Source organism: Aythya ferina (genome assembly GCF_964211825.1).
Source record: "Aythya ferina genome assembly, chromosome: 18".
Taxonomy (NCBI): Eukaryota; Metazoa; Chordata; class Aves; order Anseriformes; family Anatidae; genus Aythya; species Aythya ferina.
In genome coordinates, this window is record NC_140317.1 from 1,317,797 (window position 1) to 1,341,490 (window position 23,694).

Genomic DNA, 23,694 nt, shown 5'->3' on the forward strand with positions numbered 1-23,694 from the left:
CAGACAGAGCTATTGTCACAGGAATGTCAAAGGATGGCAGGATCTAGCCTTAGCCAGTCGGCACACAACCAACTCCAAGCAGGTCTCCCACGGAGACCTTTCTGGCTGGTGATTAGTTGTGGGAGCAGGCTCTGGGTCAGGCCTGTCTCACTGGTCTCTCTGGGGCTCCCCAACTCTCCATGAGTTTGTGGCTCCACTTGAACTGTCAGCACACAAGCCCCATCTGAGCAGCAATGTGCCTCATGATTTCCAGGCACAGGTGCCTGCATTGTCTCCTTTCAGTCCAGAGTAACCAGCATCCCAGCTTCTCAGACCTCCTCTCTGGGCTTTGCAAGTCAGTGAAACACCGTGGTGCAAATGCACATAAAGCCCTGGGCTTTCTCTTCTGCAGTGACCTGGGGGCCAGCCCTAGTTCACCCCAGGTGCTGCCTTACCACTGAGGGCTGTCCTAGTTCCTCAAGGAGCCCTGCAGCTAGCTGTGCCTTCCTGGCTGCCTGAGGAAGCCCTGCATTCAGGACCATGCATGGTGAGCCCCTGGTCTAACCTGAGTCCATCACCCTGTCATGGGCAGGGGCTGGTTCCCAGGGCAATTGACATTGCACCCTGTGCTGCCTGTACTGATGACAATTTCCATTAAGTTAGTTAAAAAAATTGTTTGTGCTGCTCTTTGGAGAATGTCATGAGGATTATGTGGTGCTGTGTGGTTTTTACACCATTGCTCTGTAAATTGTATAGAGGTCAGACAGCTCAGAGTGAGTTGCCTGCAGGGTTCATACATGCACACGTGCACATCCATACTCACAAACACTTGCGCACACAGACACGCAGATACAACTTTCTTTCTTTCCTTGTTGTCTCTTAATTTAAAAACCCATTCAGAGTAAAAATATCTGTTTCCTCTTTGTGAATGGACAAATCTAACACAGATGGTACATTAACTGGAAACATGTTCTGTTCTAGTATGTTCATATATTCATTCTTTTCAGGGACAGAAGACACCATTTATGATCATCTCTTCAGCCTTCATAATCTTTACAATTTGGTGATCTCCTATTAAATGCTGTAACAAGTCATCACTTCTTCCCCTCTTACCCGTACTACAACAGCACAAGTTGAAAGTCTATCAGTGTTAGCAGTGATGGATCAATTATAAGGTTTTGCTCCTGATTGGGAGCAAAGCTAATTTTGCTTTTGAGTGCAATGAAGTCTATGGTACTTTGTGACAGCCTTCTGTAACTCCTTTGGGATTCCTGTTCACCAACTGAGAGCACTGAGAAAACTAAGTATGAAGCAAGTGCCAGAGAAAGTTTTTTAAAAGTTTCTGTGCAAATATGTAATTTAATTTTACATAGGAATGGAACATTGGTAAGGAACCTACCAGTCCCAGATGGAAGAGTTCAAAAAAAGAGTTGACTAGGTAAAATGGCATAACAGACAAATTACCTGGAAGAAATATTTAAGCCTCATTTCTAAGTCAAAATTCACCCAACTTCCATCTCCAGTTTACTAATCCAGATAGAGATGGTTACTATCAGAAATAATACCCAGGTAAGAATCTGAAAATAGCCACAGCAGTGGCCTTGACACTGCATAGTGACAAAAAGAAGAGAGTAATAATAGCAGAATAGTATCTGGGGTCAGGGAGTTCCATGTGCAATGCAGTATATTCAAGACCACAAATGGACCAGTTTTATGTATTATAGAATCATAGAATGGCTTGGGTTGGAAGGACATTAAAGATCATTTAGTTCCATGCCCCGTGGGGATGTCATCCACTAGATCAGGTTGCCTAGGGCTCCATCCGACCTGGTCTCAAACACCTCCAGGGATGGGGCATCCACAACTTCTCTGGGCAACCTGTTCCAGTGCCTCACCACCCTCTGAGCAAGGAGTTTCCTCTAATCTCTAATCTATATCTCCCTTCTTTTCTTTTAAAACCATTCCCCCTTGTCCTGTCATTTTCTGCTTGAGCAAAGAGTCACTCTCCATCTTTTTTATAAGCCCCCTCTAAGTATTGAAAAGCTGCAATAAAGTCTCCCTGGAGCTTTCTCTTCTCCAGGCCGAACAGACCCCACTCTCTCCGCCTTTCCCCACAGAGAGGTGCTCCAGCCCTCTTGTCATCCTCATGGCCTACTTTGGACCTGCTCTAACAGCCTCACATCCTCCTTGTGCTGGAAGCCCCAGACCTGGATGCAGTGCTCCAAGTGGGGAATCACCAGGGCATAGCAGAGGTGAAATCACCTCCCTCCTCTGCTGCCCACCCCTCTGTTGATGCAGCCCAGGATGCAGTTGGCCTTCTGGGCTGCAGGTGCATACTGCTAATGCTGGATCATGTCAAGCCTTTCATCCACCAGAACCCCCCAGTCCTTCCCTGCAGGGCTGCTCTCAGTGAGTTCTTCTCCTAGACTGTGTTCATGCCTCGGATTGCCCCAACCCTGCTGCAAAACCTTGCACTTGGACTTGCTGAACCTCATTAATTTCATGTGGGCCCACTTCTCAAGCTTGTCCATGTCCCTTTGGATGGCATTCCTTCCTTCTGTTGTATTGACTGCACCACTCAGCTTGGTGTCATCTGCAAACTTGCTGAGGGTGCACTTGATCCCACTGTGAATGTCATTGATATATATTTTAAACAACACTGGTCTCAAGACAGACCCCTGAGGGATGCCACCCTTCACTAGCCTCCACCGGGGCATAGAGCCATTGACCACCACTCTCTGGGTGTGATCTTCAAGCCAACTCCTTACCCACTGACTGGTCCACCCTTAAAATCCATATCTCTCCATTTTGGAGAGCAGGATGTCATGAGGGACCATGTGAAAGGCCTTGCAGAAGTCCAGGTAGATGACATCACTCAGTATTCCATTGTCAGCTGATGTAGTAACTGCATCATAGAAGGCCACAATTTGCCTTTGGTGAAGCTGTGCTGGCTGTCTAGGATCACCTCCTTGTCCTGCATGTGCCTTGACATATCCAGTATAAGTGTAGCAAGTACCCCATATGAAAGAGGAAATAGTTCTGAAGCAGGCAATGAGGGGATAACCAACTAAAAGATGTCTTTCCCTGCTATTCCCTTTTAGATTCCTCACTTAGGTATATACATGCTGGCTCACGGTGATGTGGATATCCTCATTACCTCCAGAAATACCTAATCCTTTCCAGATTTCTAATGAAGTTTTCATGTTAGGGAGCTTATGCACTACTGAGTCCCAGAGAATCACAGAATTCTTTAGGTAGGAAGGGACATCTGGAGGACATCTGTGCTCCTGTGCTCCAGCAGGAATATCCAGAGCAGGGTGCCCAAGGCCATGTACAGCTGACTTTTCAGGATCTTCAAGGAGGGAACTTCACTAGCTCTCTGGGCAACCTGTGCCAGTGCTCAGTCACCTGCAGGTTAACCATGAATGGAGCAATATATGGTGTTTTTCTTGTAAGAGGATGCTTCTTTTTATGTTTTCAGGAATACCTTGTTTTATATTACAGATCACAATTTCAAAAATAAGTTTTATGTGTTCAAATGTCATTCACATTCCATCTATCAAGCTTGATTATGTGTTAAGGAGTGTAACCTGGATTGAACTTAACCCATAACTAGGTAGCTCCCAAAATTAGCTACAAAGAGGCAGATGTTAAGTGTAACCTATCTGCAAGTGCTCTGAGCAACTTCCTCAAGAATGCACAGATCATGAAAGCAACACAGAAAGAACTACAAATGTAAACTAGATGAAACAAAAATGGAAGCTGCACTTGGACACATCAGTGATCTTTCCCCTGGGCATCAGGGAAATTAAAGCTTATAATCACTTTGTTTAATCACAGGCATGGTTACAAGGAAAGGACAACAGGCAGAGCCTCAACACTGAGTGCTAATGCCAGTCTGATGGGGGTGTGAGAAGACTCTGTACCTGGGGGGCTCACTACTGCTGGATGCTGAGCAATGGTCCTGAACAGTGGTGCACTCAGGCAGAGACTGCAACCTCACCCTAAGAATGGTCCATTGAATACAACAGAGAGGCCATTAGGCCTCAGCACCACTGTTCTTTGCAACATCTAGGCTGTGATAACTGACAAGATGGGATCACTCAAGCATTGCCAGGGCTGGTTCAAAGCACATCATTGATGAGCAGGTCAGGGGTGATGGGACAACAACAAAGATCATGACAAATGGCTGTCCCAGTTTCACTTTGGTTTCTGGAAGAGGAAATAAAGGAGCAGCTTTGGCACATAATGAGATGACAATCCTTCTCAGAAACATCTCAAAAGATACCTGAAAAAGAAACCCAGAAATGAGAGTGACCCACACATAACCCCACTGGGGGTTGGGGTGGGGAGGGACAGAAGGACATATAGGCATTGGACATAGCCTTGGTTTTGGGTAGAGACTGGGCAGCTGTTCAGGACCACCATGCAACTGAGAGCAGGGCTAGTTGAAGGATGGGGCAGAAGGGAACTGACTCCAGTCCCCCGGCCACCCTCCTTACCCTGCACGGGATGTCCCCACCCAGCAGAAAAGGGAGCCCTGCCTGGGGAGCAGGACCAGGGCTGCTCCATTTCCACTGGGTTTCTGTACAGGAAGCTGAACTGGAACTTGACACATGAGAAAACAAGACTCAAGGTGATGCCCAGTCTACCAAGCATGTGGCTGCAGGATACAGACTCACCTGCCTGTGAGATGAGTGCTTTGTAGGGTAAGCCATGTCTGCATGCATCACAGAGTTTTAGAAGCTAGGAGAAAACAGTTCTGCAGTGCAGCCCCCTCTCCTTTACCCTTGCAAACTGCAGATATCAAGGGCCAGGAACCAAGAGCAATGCTGATCGTGAGATGTCAGGAAATGTTTGCCATGACTTTATCCTTAAAATGACTCCTGCAGACATGAGTTTCAGAGAAAAAAAAAAAAAAAAAAAAAAAAAATTTTACCCAACCTCTGGGTGCACAAAGCAATGCAGACCCCCCAAGAAGGAATGATGGGTCATTCAATGAACTCCTATTAAAGTGAAAACTAAACTTCAGGTGGCCAGCAGAGAGGAACAGAGTGGGATGACTGGTTGGGTCCAAGGCAGGGTCCCCCTCCTCTGTTGCTGCTACTTTGATCATTCATCCAGACAGAGAAAAATGGGAGACTTTTGAAGCATGCAAGCAGGTTTAGTACCTGACTTTATTAAAGGAAAAAACTGATCCTAGGAAACAAATAAACCTCTTAGTGGATTAATAGAAGAGTGATATTTATGATGCTTGTGGAAGTGAGAGGCAGCTCAGAGTTTTGTTATGGAAATTTTGCTTTGTGACAAATATGTTATGAATGACTTGTCCTGAAACCACGCCAACATGTAGGTGCTGCTATCACAACATCCAACGACTTTAACTTACTGTGAACGTTCTTGAGATAAATCATGGAAAACCTTGCTTATGCTATCTTTAGTCACTGCAATGTTTCACTCTCACAAGTCACTCACAGCTCTAAAAATACAGTTTATATCATTGGATTCCTGGAATTCTTTTAGTTCTTGCATTCTGATTTAAGTGGCATTAAAGCTGGGCTGTGTGGTTCAAAGCTGCAGGCTGATATTTTGTTGAGGCTTAGATATCACCTGGGTTCAATACAATGTTTGCAATATTTATTTGATTTGGATCCAAAGGTAATTTGGAAAATCTTCCTGTAGATACATCTCATACCTGGCTATGCGGAACAAAGGCTAGATTTTGTTTGGGACTAGATAGTAATTTAATAACCTTTCCAATATAGCATTAAACTAAAACACATGCTCACCACAAGAGCTGAGAGAAGACTATTTAGGGTTTTCTCCCCCAGATCTGTAGGTATCTTGCTTCTTCTGGCCTATGCACTGTGATGTTGTGATGACTTCTGGATCAAAATCGCTCTTGTATTTCTGTTTCACTTACATGTATTTCATAACAGTTGATGATTCAGAAACATTAAGAGCAAAAAAGTCTTGACCTCCCACCAGCCTTTCTGGATTTGATTACCAGCTTACCAATGGCTGATAGTTTGAACAGAATTTAATGCTCTCTAATTTTCCTTGATAGGGACTAGGAAGCATGTTATTTTTTATTATTATTATTATTTTTTTTCCGCCTAACTGGCAGCCCAACAAAGCCCAGCAATAAAAAGTTCCATTCGTGTAATAAACTGTCATACCTTCTACTGCTTATGAACATGGGCCCTGAAAACGAGCAACCTTCCTGCACATTACATTAAATGCAAACCAGATGGGCCCTTGAAAATCCTTCTTTGTAACAAGGGGCTAAAGGAGCTGGTGGTCAGAGGGTCTTTTTCACTATACAAATAAACAAATGAGTTTAACTACATTATTTTCCAAAATCAGCAATGGGAAACCTATGTGGAAACATTATGAACAATTAGCAAACATGCTGGTGAACCAGAGTAGGCACAAGTGGAACTCTTCAGCTCTCTTAAATGCAACTATCTAAATACCGGAGGTGGGGTCAATCTCATGCAACTTTCTAGTTAATGGCCTCTGGCCACATGCCTATGGACTGCATCCATGACCTGCTGTGTATGCTCTGACACCCAAACTTGATGTGTATGGATAAACTTGGAGACACAAATGGGTAAAATGAATCCCTTCCCTAACACGTCTCAGTCAGATACGGTCATTTAAAGTTCAATAGTCATCAGAGAGAAGGGAAACCCTCCAGAGATGACTGGGCCCATCCTGAGTAGGTGTCATGAGGCAGAGAAAGCCTCAACAGATCAGATAGGCCTCGCATTTAGATAACTCTTTAACTTAAATACATTTTACTTTTAAATAAAAGTAAATGCATTTTACTTTTTGAGTCCTACGGACAGAGAACAGAGATAGCATGACTGAGCCAGGGACTTTGTTATCTCTGGAGCGCACCAGAGGATGTTTAACTCCCTGCACACTGAGCACATGAAATGAGACAGCCTTTAAGGAGTTGTTTGATACCAACTAGCTCTAGCATGTCCTTTGATCCTCTTTCTTGTGATTATAGGTGATATCATAAAACTCTTTCTAAAATCCAGCTGACCAAATTGACACTGGGAGAGATGCTTGGCCAAAATCATTCACAAGGCCTGCTTCCTCTCCACCTTCCCCAGCGCCAGAAAGGTGTGCAGAGAACAGATTATCTTCAGTGACACAGGGGGGTGTAGAGTATGTGTAGGCTTGATGCAAGCCAGAGAAGACAAGCAGAGAAAAGTGTTGTACAGGTGTTCCTGTGGCACAGCTGCCACAGATAAAGAACAGGTGTGCAGCATGATGGGATGAGGAGTGAAGGGAAGGGAAGGGAAGGGAAAATATTAACAGCTGAAGAAAATGCCCTGGGAGCATTGATTCTTTAAAGCGTTACCACTGGCTTGGTGTCAAGATCTGAGAAGGTTTTAGGTAGACCAGGAAAAGAGATGCAGTTTATGGATCCTGAAGCTGCTTAAGGTGTTGTCAGGAACTGCTATCCCACCAGTGTGCAGCTCAGTTTATTACTGAGGCTGGGTGGAGCATTTGCTGAGGGTGAAGTCACCTTGTTGAGCTCTAAATACCTGCCCTGGAAAGGCAAAAGTGCAAGAGCCCATAGGTCCAGTACTCAGTCAAGGTGCATACACAGTGGCTAGGGTGGGAGGTCGAGGCACAGCTCAGCTCTAAACCCAGTGTCACTAGTGACTTCAGGAAGGCCCACAGTCATGTTTGCCTTACGGTCTTCTAAAACAGCAGTTCACAGCTCTGCTCAGTTCAGGCCAGTGTGGACCAGAACTTAGGAGGAGGAGATGCCATTGAGTGTTTAAACACTGTGTTCTGTGGTTTTGGGTGCAGTTTTGGTATGTGACAAAAAAAGGGCTGCCTGACGATATATTTTCCCAGAGGTAGAAAAGGGACAAGGACTGGGGGCAGACACACGTCAGGATTCCTGCTGAGTGTAGGGTTACCAGTCTCCATTGTCCTGGGCCTACGCATCCAGTCCTGGGTTTTTGTAGGTCCTGCTGGATGGGCTTTCTGCTTGCTCAAAGGTGATTTATTTTTACAAATTTAAATGAAATCCCCTCAGACATTTCTGAATAATACAAGAGTTTAAAAGACTATTTTCCTATTTAAAAATATTCTAGCTAGACTTTTTATTAAATCAAAGTTAAATCAAATAAAGACTGTGGTTTGAAAGTTCAGACTGAAGCAGGAGCTAGTCCTCTCTGAGGAGCTGTGCCCTTGATGAACGGGTGTCTGTCCAAGGCCCACTGAACAAGCATAGATCACCAGCTGGAGGGCTCTGCTGGGAAGAGCATGGAACACCCTGTCCCCTTAGGAGATGGGATGTAGCAGGGCAGGAGGAGGGGATCACATTCATTGCACTTGTTTCTTCTTGAAATAAAGCATTACAGCTAAATAAAAACATCATAAGATGGGTGAGCAATTGGATAACGGGCAGGGCCCAAAGGGTTATGGTAAATGGGGCTGCGTCAGGCTGGCGGGCGGTCACCAGTGGGGTCCCTCAAGGCTCCATTTTAGGGCCGGTACTTTTCAATATTTTTATAAACAATCTGGATGTAGGAATAGAGGGTATTTTGAGCAAGTTTGCTGATGACACCAAACTTGGCGGAGTTGTGGACTCGAATGAGGGTGGAAAGGCCTTGCAGAGGGATCTGGACAGGTTGGAGAGCTGGGCGATCACCAACCTCATGAAGTTCAATAAGAGCAAGTGCCGGGTCCTGCACCTGGGACGGGGAAACCCTGGCTGCACATACAGACTGGGCGATGAGACGCTGGAGAGCAGCCTAGAAGAGAGGGATCTGGGGGTCGTGGTAGACAGCAAGTTGAATATGAGCCAGCAGTGTGCCCTGGCAGCCAGGAGGGCCAACCGTGTCCTGGGGTGCATCAAGCACGGCATCGCTAGTAGGTCAAGGGAGGTGATTGTCCCGCTCTACTCTGCGCTGGTGCGGCCTCACCTCAAGTACTGTGTGCAGTTCTGGACACCACAGTATAAGAAGGACATGAAACTGTTGGAGAGTGTCCAGAGGAGGGCTACGAAGATGGTGAAAGGCCTTGAGGGGAAGACGTACGAAGAACGGCTGAGGTCACTGGGCCTGTTCAGCCTGGAGAAGAGGAGGCTGAGGGGAGACCTCATCACAGTCTACAACTTCCTCGTAAGGGGGTGTCAAGAGGCAGGAGACCTTTTCTCCATTAACACTAGTGACAGGACCCGCGGGAATGGGGTTAAGCTGAGGCAGGGGAAATTTAGGCTTGACATCAGGAGGGGGTTCTTCACAGAGAGGGTGGTTGCACACTGGAACAGGCTCCCCAGGGAAGTGGTCACTGCACCGAGCCTGTCTGAATTTAAGAAGAGATTGGACTGTGCACTTAGTCACATGGTCTGAACTTTTGGGTAGACCTGTGCGGTGTCAAGAGTTGGACTTGATGATTCTTAAGGGTCCCTTCCAACTCAGGATATTCTATGATTCTATGATTCTATGATTACATGCAGTCCTGGCATGTTGCTAGCTGGTTTCAGGAGGCCTTACTTGCCCTGGAAGGCCCTTGATGACAACAGATGGCAGTTGCACCTCTTTCCCTAACCTCATTCTCAGCCACTGCCTCCTTCAGTGACATAGTCTTGGATGGTAGAGCCCTGCTTCCTGCTGCTGCTGTCCTCCTTGTGTTTGTAGGCTGGAGGATGAGGGCAAGATTGGTAAATACACCTGTACAGATGCCCTTCATGGGACTGGGAAGAAAGGAGACAGTGACACGTTCCTTTTTACCTATAGCAATTCCAAGTACTAACCCTTCATCCCACAGTGGGGCACAGCGTACAAAGTTTCTGCTGTGGTAACCTTACGAAAGGCACTGAGTTGGATAAGGAGGCTCTGTCTTGATGGGACAAATCTACTTCAGGACTCTGTGGTGGCTTACAAAGCAATGGGAGGTGACTGCTGTGTCCCGCTGTGGAGGGTCGCCTATAGGGCTGGGGGGTGCCACCCTCCTTCTTCGCTCCCCAGCTGGGTGCTCCTCAGGCTGCTCTGCCAGCCCAGCAGGAGCTGTCACACCAGAGAACGTGACATCAAAGGCAAGCCTGGGTGCCACATGAGATGCATGACACTTGGCAGGCCCACCAGCTCCTGAGATGATGTGAAATGAAGGAAGACAGCTGTTCCCGAGCAAGGCCAGCAGGAAGAGCTGAGCCCTTACACTGTCTAAAAGTGTGAAGGAAAGGGAAAAGCAGCAAAAGGAGAAGAGCAAAGGGCTGGAGAGATGCCCAGACTGTGGGGGTTCTTCTCACTTTGAGAATTTGCAAACAGCCCTGCGTAGAGGGGCTGCAGGGGTGGAGCCATGACCTGGTGGACCACCAAGCTGATGGCCAAGCTGATGAGCCTCCAATACAGGGTCAGCTGCGAGGTGACTGCCCGCAGCCCTGCAGGGCTTAGCACAGTTGGTGTCAGTGTCTGTGTATCTGCTGGTCATGCTCAGAGGTGGCTTTTACCTTTGGGCACCTGGAAATGGCCCTTTCTCTGCTTTTTCTGTGACAAAAAACATGTAGGAAAATGGTTGCAAAAAGTAAGAATTGGAAAGCTATAGAGGAATTGTGGAGGTCTGTGTGCCATCTTTCTTTCCCTTTGGTATCATGTTATCATAAGTATACTTTGATATCTGGGACAGCAGAAAAAAAGTGCTCTCACTGGTGTGACTGAATCTGACCATGGACAGACTCTGGGCCTGATTCTCTGCTGTGTTTTTCCAGTCTGACACCAGTACATCGCCATGATGACATCATTTAGATTATTTATGATTTATAGTGATTGAGAAAAATTGGGTTCTGTACAATAATGCAAACAATCAAAGATGCAAAGCAAAAATAGTGCCTTTGAGCTGCACTTTCACATTGTGTGATATTTTGAACACTTCATGTTGAAAGGCTTAGAGCGCACAAAAGGAATTTTCTTCATTTCATATATTATACTCTTGCCTGAAAGAAATAGCAAACAACTCCTCAGCCTGAGCATGCATTGCCTAGGCTGAATGGCTGAATTGCTTTTTTTTTTTTATTATTATTATTATTATTTATTTTATTTTTCTTTTTTTTTTCTGTCTATCAGCCTTCTTCCAACAGCTCTCCACTTAAACCAACAAGACTAGTTTCTGGACCCATGGCCAAGGAACCACAAATGATGCTTTCAGAGGCCGAGGTGAAATTCTGTTCTCTGTTACATTGATCTGAAGCAATTTTGCTGAAGACAAGATTACCTGAAGCATTCAGTGCTCTTTGAGATTGGAACAAGTCTATCAGTGTGTTTGCAAACAAAATACTCGCCCCACTTCCCCACTGACCAACCTTGCATCACACTTATTCCCCAACAAATTGCATTACTACCATCAGAACACCAGTTTCTTCCTAAGGCCTTGAAATGTTATATTTCATCCCCAAATTATACCAAACACTTGGATTGCAAAGCACATAGCAACTGCCTCAAGTCTGACAAGAGCACTTAAGCCTACACAGAAACATGGAGCTTCCATTAAGTCTTAAAATTTTGCCACCAGAAATACCTTCAAAAATCCCACACATAAGAATAATGATGAGCCACAACCCAGCACATGTAAGAGATGCTAAATCAGCATTTATCCAGTCTGTGCTCACTCACTTTCCCTCTCTTGACACCACTGGGAGAGGTACTCACCGTTCTTCCGCTCTGCAAAGGGTGGTGGCTGGAGCTTGGTGCCATCTCTCACTTCACTGACAGCCTTCTCTTTGCGTGCCTTTTCTTCTTCATTTCCACTTGGTGCACTTTTGTGGTCCAAGCAATCCTGTTTGATCACACCATTCATCACCGTGCCTGCAGGGACTGATCCAGATTCTGGCTGATCCACTTTGGATACTAAAGTAGAGAACCAGACACCAAAGCGACCCCTGAAAGAGAAGAGGAGCAGGTAAGAACGAATTCTCCAATCAGTCCTTGTAACAGTAAACAAATACTGGCATTTGTAAAGCAATCAGACCACAAGCAAGTATTCCATCTGTTGTCATGCATTAGAAACATTTCAGGGGAAGACTTCAGGATTCATTATTGCCTGTATGATCCTGCCCACCTTGTCTGTTGCGTCTGCATCCTTGGCTGCTTTGACGGGAGAATTTTCACCCATAAGCACAGAATACCTTCAGAAAGCCAAGGGTGTTATGAAATAACACAGGCACATGGCACCCAAATAAGAGAGCTCCTGAACAGTTAGAAATGCAGAGCAGATCTACAAATGGAGAACAACATTTCTTTATGTAAGGCTCTGGCTAGCTGAGCAATCTAGTTAATGGAAATAATTGCATACAACACAGAATAGGCTGCTAACTGCATGATACACATAGCAAATGATCAATAGCAAGCAGCAGCTACCCTTCGTACCAGAAAGTGTAAAAACACTTAGTAAACACTTAGTAAAGTGTGCATGCAAAACTATTCTTTGACATCAAAACTGTGATTACCACACACAGTAGAGTTAAAGCCTTTCTGAAGTATTTCACCAGATTAGGTAAAAATTTCTGAGAGTTCTTGAAAGATTAGAATTGTTTGTTTACTACATTGTTCTACTCTGAGTTTTACATGGAGTTTAGTCAACATACATCAGGAAAACTCTCAGGAAATTCTATAAATTCAGGTTTCACTTCAACAAAACATCTAGGGAAGGAGGTGCTTCCCTTGATGACACGTATATCTCACTGGAGAGTGGAAGTGGAAGGATACAGCTTATGCCAAATGTCTTTGTGGGATGTAGACACACGACCCAAAAGGAGCTGCTGATACTAAGCACAGCAGCAGAAGGCTGCAAGGACCATTTCAACAAAGTGTTTTGTCCAAAGAAAAATCTCCAGATGCTAAGTGAAAGTGAATGCCTGTAAAAATCAGCACCAGCTCCTAATGAGTCCCATCAGGAAAGAACTGAGGAGAGCTAAAAAAGGTCATTTGTCGAGAACAAGAATAGAAAAGTGCAAGATTGATTCAGTGATAAAATCTGATTTAATACAAAAAACTTACCAATTTACTGTATATGGAAGTAAGAATAGTGCATTGTATACGATACCATCTCCTCCACGCTACCCATGCCAGGACTTTCTCACACCCCGCTTCCTACCCTGCACCGGCACAGAATTTGCCACCATTCTCATTCCCATCCATCTCACTGCCCACCCCCACCTGCCCTCACCACTGCCCCCTGGCCATGTCCCACTGACAGCAGGTCACATATTGTGTCCCTCCGTCCTGCTTTGTGTTGCATTTCTTTGCCAGGAGAGATATCATGTGGGGTACCCATGTAGTGTTTAGGAAGGACGTCCCAGGTGTGCCTGTGTCTTTGTATTGCTTTGCAGATGGGTCATAAACTGTCTCCATATGCATTGCCTGGGAGAGGCTGTGTCCTTACATAACCCTGGTGGCTATGCACTGAAATAAAATGCAGAACCATGCTTGATCAAAATTCAGTCTGTGTCTGTGTGTCAGTCTGAGCAAAACCCTCGCAGCAATTCCTCCCTTCTTCTTTTTGCTTCCCTCCACTGTCTTCGCTACTTGCCTTTGCAGCTCTTTCCCATCTTACATGCTCAACATGATGCATATTACTCAGGTCTATGCCATGGAAACAGCCCTGCAGGCACCCAGACCAGCTAGGGCTGTGTTGCACACCAAATCTTTGAACTGACGTTCTCAGATTACATCTCTGCCTGAACATTTTTTAGCTCCCTTGGGCAGCTCATGGTCTCCTTTCTAGTGACACCACTGCATAATCACCACTGTTACGGTCAACAAATCTGCTGTACATTCATTCACCAGTGGCTGTAGGTCTGTAGACCCACTTCTGAACAAGCAGCATTATCTCCAAAACTTTCTATTTAATTCATGGCTAACATGGAACATGCAATAAATGTTTACATTACTATTTTAAAATGTACATTTTTTAACTTTTAGAAGTTGCTGATATGATGCATCTTTCCAGTGCAATAGTGGGTGATGACAGGGCAATCCAGCAAAATGCATCTGCTTACAAAAATGAGACTGTGTTCAAATGAACACTAAATCTTTGATAAATGAGTCAGGGCTTTGGTGACGTACATGTTGAACCAATATGACAGTTTTATATGGATTATGATTATTAATGTTTTTGAAAAATAGAGATTGTGAGCCAGACATCCAGTGCTGAAACTGCAAGACCACCAGCAGAGGCGAGAGTCTTTCAGGAAGGCTTCTTACAGGCACTGTGTACAATCTTTTTGCACTCAGAGCATACGCAACATTTTAATTTGCAGTGATTGTACTGGGGTCCTTACTGTCTGAGCCAGGAGGTCACGCTGCGGCCCTGGAGATGCATGCTTTCACAACACTCTCAAGTACCACTGGCTCAATGGTGTTTTTTTCTAAAGTCAGTTTTGGCCTCAAAACATTCCACATTGTTCACTCACTTCAGCCTGAACTGATTGTATTTACAAAGTTTAAGCACACTTTTGAGCCTCAAAGCACATCTCCCATCAACCACTGCTGCCAACACATAAATTGCAAGTCTATACACAGTACAGGCCGTGTCCCGTCTCTCTCTGGCTATAAATATCAAATTCATAAAGCTAGGCTACAATGGTAGCTGGTGGGTGCTTCCTTGTATGCCACTGGAGATTCTCAGGAGCAGCGGCTTGGTTCACAAGCCTCCCTGCTTTCTGTGCAGAGAGCAATGTAGTGTGGAGGAAGATCAGCTTTGCTTCCCACTACATGTGCTTGTGCACCCATAAAGGCCCATATGGAGTTTGGTTGCGTCTCTTTTCCAAGGACTTCAGCACTTAAATTCAGGGTCTTCTGAAAGCTACCCTTGTCAATCTTGTCAGGAACTACACAACTACAGCGCCCCTGACCAGATCTTTCCCTGGGGTAGACTGGTGCAGATCCACAATGTCCAGACACTTCGTCTCATGCATGAACATTCAGGAACAGGCACAGATTTCCTGGCAGGAGGTAGTGCCTGAATGTCACTGCCACTTCCCAGTGAAGTTTCACCATCCCCAAGGACTGGAGATGGATGCTGAGCTCAACACTGACAGAGCCCAAGCCTTGTGACCCTCAGGCAACCAACTGCCTCTGGATCAGTGGCTTGCAAGGTTGCTGCGACACCCTGCGGTACAGCCTTCCTCCCACTCTTGCAGGAGGAGGCAATGCAGCAGTACAACCAGCCAGAATGCCCTTCTACAATTCCCCTGCTCCTCCACCTCCCCAGCAGCTGTTGCAATGCCCACAGACACCATGTACTCTTTTGACTCCAAGATCTGCTGTCCTGCTCTCTGGGGACGAACATCGCTGTATGGAAGGGAGAAGGTTCAGAGACCAGAAACCAAAGCAAGTGCAGCACAGGCACATGTGTGTTCATGGAGGCATGGACCTGGGACATGGCTGGCCATGCAGCAGTGTGTCCTGACCTCCCTTTACTGGCCTCTATTTTGGAACAATCTGCAGGTATGCTCACAGCCAGTTGTTCATCTAAAGGGCTAAGCCCAGAGCTGTCACTGCCCTCATCCAATCTGGGTGCCTAGTACTACTCAGGTGTTGCAGAAGTGCCATTGTGAAATCACCCAGCTTTAACTGGAGGAAGAGCTCAAACACACCATCCACCTATGCATGTTGCCTCAAGCTCTGCACGCTGCTTCAAGTTTATCAGAGCTGGAAGAAAGTCATTTTCCCACACCACAAAACTTTTTGTGATTTTTATAATTCTCCCTTACCCCTAATTGGGATAAGAAGTTGAATTCTCCAGGATACTGCAAAATAAACACGATAAATAAAAATAGGAGAGCAAGTCACTTGTGAATTTTCACAGTATTATTTTAAAATATTTTAATCTTTTAAAACTGTAACCTCTTCTTAGAAAACAAACAAAAAAAAACAAACAAACAAAAGCAAACAAAAAAGAAAACAACAACTAAAACATCAAGAGTAAAACAGATTTTTTTTTATTATTATTTTTTTTTTTTGGGGGGGGGGGGTGAAGGGAAGAGAGAAGAAAAGGAAATGGAGTGTCCCTACAGTAATATCTGTCATATCTGGGACATCTGTATAGGCATGAGAGTCCCATGCTTAGACACCTGGCTCTTACTGGTAGCATGCATAAGTTTAGGTGCAACACCCTGAAACACACTTTGCTTCTTATCTTTGGGAATGGTTTGATGAATCACACTTTCAGAAGGCTGCCCCCCTCCCTTATGTTACGTGATGCAATGTTAATAGCGTTGTTGGTCTGACCAGTTACTCCCTGTTCAAGTTGGACCCATACATCTAATCTTGTTCACTTTATACCTTCTCACCTTTTCCCTTGTGCCACCTCCTGCATGCAAGATGGAAACAAGCATAGATTATACATCCTCAGATACTGAATCCATCTAAATCCTTGCCTGCTTTCCTGTTTGCTCCATCAGATGTTGAAGTGGAAGTAAATACATTTAGCTCTAATTCAAGTGAAGTGCTTCTTAGGCGATCCTGACTCAACATAAATCTTTAAATACCCAAAGAGAAAAAACAGAAGAAAGTTTTTCAGAGATGCAGTTCAACCTTATCAAATTCTTCACATGTTTGTTGTGGTGTGTTTGTATTCCTGGACTTCTGCTTGCAGGAATGTTGCTGATAAAACCATCTCACTAAACATGGACTTTGTGTGTTTTAGCTGATGTTTACAGTGCTGAGACAGTAAGAGTAGCTCTGGATTCCTGTGGGCAGAAGTTTCATGGACATTTGCACTTTTGTATTGCAGATGCTGATCAAACCCTACTACGTACAAGCTTCATCAGGAACCCTGCCTGGTCTTCCTTAGGGCCATGTCAAGTTTGGCAAGGAAGATGACACCCTGAAGAAGAAGCCCCACACCCTGAACAACAAGAGACCTTTGCTCTTCTGAGACCATCCCAGGGCTGCCAGGGAATGTACCATGGCTATTATTTTGCTGTTTTCCTTGCAGATGATGTCCCCTTTGGATGATTCCTCTCAGTGAACTGCCTCATGCCTCCTGAGGATGCAGAAAGCCCTGTGCTCTGATGGAGCTGAGTGCAATGGTACTGTGTGGAGCCTACAGGCTCTTTCCCACAGATCTGCACATTCCTCCCATGCCCTGGAGAAGTGACCTGCTCACCACTTCATCTTCCATGCAAGGAGCTGCTGCTAAGGAGGGCTGCCTGGAAAGGGAGCCAGGAGACTTCCTCAGTGAATGGAAAACAAATCGAAAAAACCTGCCACAAGCCTGGATACTGGATACCCCCCTCCACTGATGGGTTATTTTATGCAGCTTTTTGTGCAATCCCTCCATGGAGCCAGTGCCAAGACTCAGTGAACAAAGCTATGCAAACATGATGCCATAAAATCTTCACTCAAGGCAAATTCTCCTAGTATTTGGTCACATCATGAACCCCTGTGCTCAGCAAAGTTTGCCAACTCTTTGCACTCCAGAGATTTTAGGGTAGTATCTCCTTCCCAGCCTCCAAATTCCCAGTGTTGATATCTGCTCCAAGATGCCCAAAGGCTATGTGGCCTGAGACGTCAGCAAAGAGTCCTCTGATAGAACGTGGCAGCTGTCTTCATTCAGGACAGCTCCTGGCCTTTGGCCTGTGGAAGATGATGAGAGATAGGGCCTGTTCTCAGGAGAACATCTCAGCTCTGCCCTCAGCCCCATCCCCTCAAGCTATTTTCAAAAGAAGTGACTTATCCTTCATTTTTCATAGAATGAAGCTTTAAGTGGTGAAAAATAGCAGAGGAAGTGGTGATTAGGAAATGAGTTATTAACCCAGATCCTCCCAGGATCCACATCTCTGTCAGCCATGTAACTTTGCTGAGAATATCTGGGACAAAACCAGATCGACAAAAACTGTATGCTTTTGTAATAATTGAACTTAAAGGTAGTGTGCATCCATAATGAACAGATTCACTGCCATGAACTCCTTGGGAAATAATTCCCTGGTTTGTGCATACATTTCCACAGGACATTTCTGGCACCTAGAAGCCCTTCCTCGGATGAAGATTCCCTGTATAAGGTAATTTATTACATTGTAGTAGCACCTAGAAGCTAATCTATTCTTTTGGAGAAGACATAGTATGTCCAGTATTGCAGGTGCTGTCATAATGTGGTAACAAGGAAAGAGCAGTAGAAAATGTCATAATTGAAAAGAACTTTAAAAACTAGACTGAATGACTATGGTTTGACATGTTAGTGACATGTGGTGACCATTAGAGGAAAGCGAGGCTGCCAGGGCTCAGTGATGTAACCAGTGAGACATTTTGGCAGAGGTGTCTCTCCTAGGGTGACCAACTGGTGAGTTCAGGATTTTGTGAGGAGGGCAAAAAGTAGGATTGTGACCCTGAACTTCAGGAGAGCAAACTTTGTCCTCTTCAGGGATCTACTTGAAAGAATCCCATGGGTTAGGGCCCTGGAAGGAAGAGGAGTCCAAGACAGCTGGTCAGTATTCAAGTATCACTTCCTCCAAGTTCAAGATCGGTGCATCCCTATTAGCAATAAGTCAAGCAAAGGGGACAGGAGACCTGCATGGATGAGCAGGGAGCTCCTGGCAAAGCTCAGACAGAAAATAGAAGTTTACAGCATGTGGAACAAGGTACAGACCAGTTGGGAGGAATATACGGACACTCTCAGAGTATGCAGGGATGTGACGTGGAAGGCCAAGGCCCAATTAGAATTAAATCTGGCAAGGGATGTCAAGGTCAACAAGAAGGGCTTCTTCAAATACATCAGTAGAAAAAGGAAGACTGGGAAAATGTTGGCCTGTTGCTGAATGGTGAAGGTGTTCTCATGACAAATGATACGGAGAAGGCAGAGTTGCTGAATGCCTTTTTTGCTTCAGTCTTTACTGCTAAAATCAGCCCTCAGGAATCTCAGACCCTGGAGACAAGAGAGGAAGTCCAGAGAAAGGAAGACTTTCCCTTGGTTGAAGAGGATCAGGTCAGAGATCATTTAAGCAAACTTGACTTCCACAAATTCCATTCCAAATGGAATGCACCCACAGGTGCTGAGGGAGTTTGCCAATGTTATTGCTAGGCCACTCTCCATTATCTCTGAAAGGTCGTGGAGAACAGGAGAGCTGCCTGAGGACTGGAAGAGAGCCATTATCATGCCAGTCTTTAAAAAGGGCAAGAAGGAGTACACAGGCAAATACAGGCCAGTCAGCCTCACCTCCATGCCTGGAAAGGTGATGGAACAGCTCATCCTGGGGGTCATTTCCAAGCATGTCGAGGATAAGAAGGTGATTGGGAGTAGTCAGCATGGAATCACCAAGGGGAAGTCATGTTTAACCAATATGATATCCTTCTATGATGAGATGACTAGCTGGATGGATGAGGGGAGAGTGGTGGATGTGGTCTATCATGACTTCAGCAAGGCTTTTGACATTGTCTCCCATAACATCCTCATAGAAAAGCTCAGGAAGTGCAGCCTAGATGAGTGGATTGTGAGATGGATTGTCAACTGGCTGGATGGCAGAGCTCAGAGGGTTGTGCTTGGAGGCGCAGAGTCTAGATGGAGGCCTGTGGCTAGCAGTGTCCCTCAGGGGTCAGTATTGGGTTCAGCATTGTTCAACTTATTCTTCAATAACCTGGACAGCGCAACGGAGTGTACCCTCAGCAAGTTTGCTAATGACACAAAGCCCAGAGGAGTACCTGATAGCCCAGAGGGCTGTGCACCATTCAAAGGGACCTCGACAGGCTGGAGAGTTGGGCTGAGAGGAACCTTATGAAGTTCAACAAGGGCAACTGCAGGGTCCTGCACCTAGGGAGGAATAACCCCAAGCACCACTAAAGGCTGGGAATGACCTGCTGGAGAGCAGCTCTGCAGAAAGGGACCTGGCCATCCTGGTGGACAGCAGGCAGACCAGGAGGGAGGCAGCATGTGCCCTTGTGGCCCAGAAGGCTGAGAGGATGCTGGGCTGCATTCGGAAGTGTGTTGCCAGCAGCTCAAGGGAGGTGATCTTCCCCAGCTGCTCGGCCCTGCTGAGGCCACACGTGGAGCATTGTGCCCAGTTCTGGGCTCCCCAGTACCAGAGGGACATAGAAGTACCAGAACGAGTTCGGAGGAGGGCTCCTAAAATGATGAGAGGACTGGAGTGCCTGTTGCACAAGGACAGGCTGAGAGAACTGGGCCTGTTTAGCCTGGAGAAGAGGAGATCGAGGGGAGATCTCAGTAACGTATATATAGATACCTGAGGGGAGGGTGTCGAGAGGATGGGGCCAGTCTCTTTTCAGTTGTGCCCAGTGACAAAACAAGAAGCTACGGGCACAAACTGAAGCACAGGAGGTTCCAGCTCAGTGTGAGGGGGCATTTCTTTACTGGGAGGGTGACAGAGCACTACAACAGACTGCCCAGAGAGGATGTGAAGTCTCCTTCTCTGGAGATATTCAAAACCTGCCTGGGTGCCATCCTGCGCAAGGTGCTCTAGGTGATCCTGCTCTGCGAGGGGGGTTAACTGGATGATCTTCAGAGGTCCCTTCCAACCTCAGCCATTCTGGGATTCTGTGATTCTGTGATCAGCAAGACTTCCCAAAGATCTGTCAGACTTCCTTATGCTCCTGCTTACATTGCTGCAGAACTGAGGCAACAGTATCTCCTCCCAGTTCATGCAAAGTGCCTGTAAACAAAGGAAGTGTGGGCATGCCTGGCAGAGCCTGCAGCAGGCTCTGGGGGTGATTTCATGGGAACATTTCTGAGTGATGAAATGTGAAAAGGCAATGGCAAACAACTGCTGCTTTTACGTCTGCCTGCTGCTTCTGCAAAACCTTGTGATTTTTTATAGAAATATTGGGTCAGCATTAGCCTTCTAAGAGGTAACAGTTTGAAATCCTTGTTAAACAAGGTGGAAATAGGGGGAGGCCTGTGCTATACAAAATCCCTTAGCTGATGCCTGTGCAAAATCTGAAATGGTGCCCACTGCCACCTTCCTTATCAGACCCAGAACACCAGCAGTCTCCAGTAAATATCCAGGGCCTTGAGAACAGTGTGTCTCAGGTGACTCCCTTCATATTCACCAGAGTGAAACAGGCACAGTCATGGTGCCTATCTGTAAGCTGAAGAGCAAGAAGGGTGATCTGCTCCCAAAAGCACATATTTCTTGTTTCAGGCTATGAAGAGACCCTAAGTGATGGGCCTGAATGGAGAGGTCAAGCATCAGCTGAAACAGTGGCCACTCTGAACCACTTCCAGTTCTTATCCCAGGGTGTTCAGCCCAGAGATCTATCTGTTCTTGGAATCTCTCCACTCCCAACAGTTTGGAAAAAAGCTGTTCTTTGCTCCAAATAGCAGTAGGAACAGACTCTTTGGAGAGCCCACCAGTGTGGGTTCATTAGGTGCTGAGACAGGATGGAGAGGAACCCCCTTTTATGTAAATAGTGCTCAAGTTCTAACACTCTCTTATGGCACCACTGAGCACAGGCTCTGTATTGGCAACCCCAGCTCCTGGCACCATATGGGGAAAGATGTCTCTGCAGCTAGAAAACAGCTAATGGGATCCATTAGAAGGGGTGTGAGTGATGGATGGTAGTGTAAGGAATGGATAGAGGTGACAACGCTGGGACGCAGCTTCAGACACACACAAGAGTCTCCTTCTCTGAAAATATTCAAGGCCCGCACACTTCATGTCTCAGCTCCTGCTCTTGTAGAGATCTTATTCAAACTGGCCATGCTAACAGCATTGACAGGAATGGATGGAAAGACCAGGGCCAGTCCTTTGGCATTCCTGCAGACTTGTTGCTGTCTAAAGCCATGATACAACCCCTGTGGAGACTCCAGCACTTTTCCCTCATGCTCTGGGCTCCTATGTTCTGCTGAGCCCTGACTCCTGTAATCCACTGCAATCAGCCTTGTTCACCGTCCTGTTCAAAACCTCTTTCCATGCTGAGCTGTGATTTGACATCTTTGGGGCAAGAGGCCTCAGGAATGAGAAACAAAGTGCTGAGACTGTCTGCAGTCCCCAGTACAATTGTAACAGGACCTTCTCTTCCAGAACTGAAGCTGTGATTGGATTTCAAACAACATTTGAACAGGTTTTTAATCAAATACAACCAAGAATAGTGAAAGAGATGCAAAGGCTCAGAAAGCCAAATCTATAACTGAGCTCTGGTAGTTCCCAGAAACACAGTGCAGTGGATGGACAAGTTGGGTTGGGAGCTGAGACACAATATAAACATTCACTGTCAGCTCTGACCATGGGCAAGGCCTGGGCAGGGCATAGGGGCTACCAGACCCCATTACATGTGCTGCTGTACTACTGCCCTCTGCTTGAGTTTTGTCAGCTGTGGTTTCTGCATTTGGCTTAAGATTAGAAGTACTTAGGGACCACAGTTCACATGCCACCTGGCAGTTATAATCAGTTCTTAGCACTGCTCATATGTCCAGGGCTATTTCCCGGGGGGAAAAAAAAAAAAAAAAAAAAAAGTCTGATAGAAATACTACTATAACTTTACTGGACAACACATGCAAATAGTTCTGAATTAGATAAAACTCCTCCTTATGAATCTGGGCCATGCTTGCAGTTTTAAAAGTAATCTTAAAATAAACCTTAAAATCTTATAAACAAGCAGCAATATTCTAAATATGCTAAAAAGTTTCAAAAAGCAGCTATCAACCTCAGATTTGTTATGGCTGCTTGTTCTGTTTGTAGAAGTGCTTTTAGGCTAATCTTGTGCATTGTCAAGGTCTGACTCATAAGTCCTGTGTGCGGGGCTGGTGTTGCTTGGGTCATGCCAGTTACTGCCCAGACAATGGGTGCAGGGCCCTGCACACCTGGGGACAGTCCCATTCCCAGCAGCCTTGATGGACTAAGGAAACAGACAGGATGAGCTCTGTGATAGAAGTAGCTCTTATTTCTAAACTATTGTTTGATATGATTTTGCTTTATTTATAATCATTTAGCAATTAACTGTTTCTGCTAGTGGCAATGATACCCGGATTGTTTTCAAAGGATCAACCATGCTTCTGATTCAAAGGAAACAGCTTTGTTTTCAGAATTAGATTTAAATCCAGCCCCAACCAACACTCATATTTTTCACCATCTCCAGTGAAATGGGAATCCCTGGGTTCTGGAAGTGTCCCTTGCTACTTAACACTGCCAGCATCACTGTTACCAGTAACCCTGACACTGCTAAAGCTCCTATTGCCAAGTTGTATCTCTGACGGTCAGAAAATGAGCAAGTTTCATATATCAATGAAGTGTGGAAGATTCCTGAGGTCAGGCCTTGCAGCTGGTTTATATATGCTGAACTTTGTGGACACAAATGTCCAAAATCCAGGCTGTTTCCACATAGCACAGCCTTAGATTCAGGAAAAAAAAAATAAGAAAATAAAACACTGACAGGAGAACTGCTTTGGACTCAGCAACCTGGAGTCCTTCATCAGAAGGGTGGTTGTGGCTCTTGTGAGACTGGTTTGTCTGTGAGGGGCCCTGCAGCACCAAGCTGAGATGCCACCTGAGGTCCCTCAGCCCATGTAGTCCCACTGCTTAACACTGGGCAGTGCAGCTTCTGTCCCATACCTAGTTCTGCTTCGCCTGCCCACATGGCTTTTACACCATGGATGCCCTTTGCACAGGTCTTGGTGATGTCCACTTCCCAGGATTGCTCCCTTCTCAGGATAGCACCAAAAGGCCAGTGGAGCCCAGCTTGCAAGAGAAGTTCATTGTGCATATGGAGTGTGGCTCCTCTGCCATCAGGGAGG

At 45.8% G+C, this 23,694-nt stretch overlaps 1 protein-coding gene across 11 annotated transcripts in view; it reads right to left on the bottom strand.

Moving 5' to 3' along the window:
• MYOCD (myocardin) overlaps positions 1-23,694 on the bottom strand; it is a 248,357-nt gene that overhangs the window by 103,309 nt on the left and 121,354 nt on the right. For all 11 annotated transcript variants that reach the window (XM_084491766.1, XM_084491776.1, XM_084491773.1 and 8 more), the window contains one exon: positions 11,661-11,890. In XM_084491766.1, coding sequence (XP_084347892.1) covers positions 11,661-11,808 — 148 coding nt within the window. In that variant the 5' untranslated portion in view covers positions 11,809-11,890. The remainder of the gene's footprint in view (positions 1-11,660; positions 11,891-23,694) is intronic.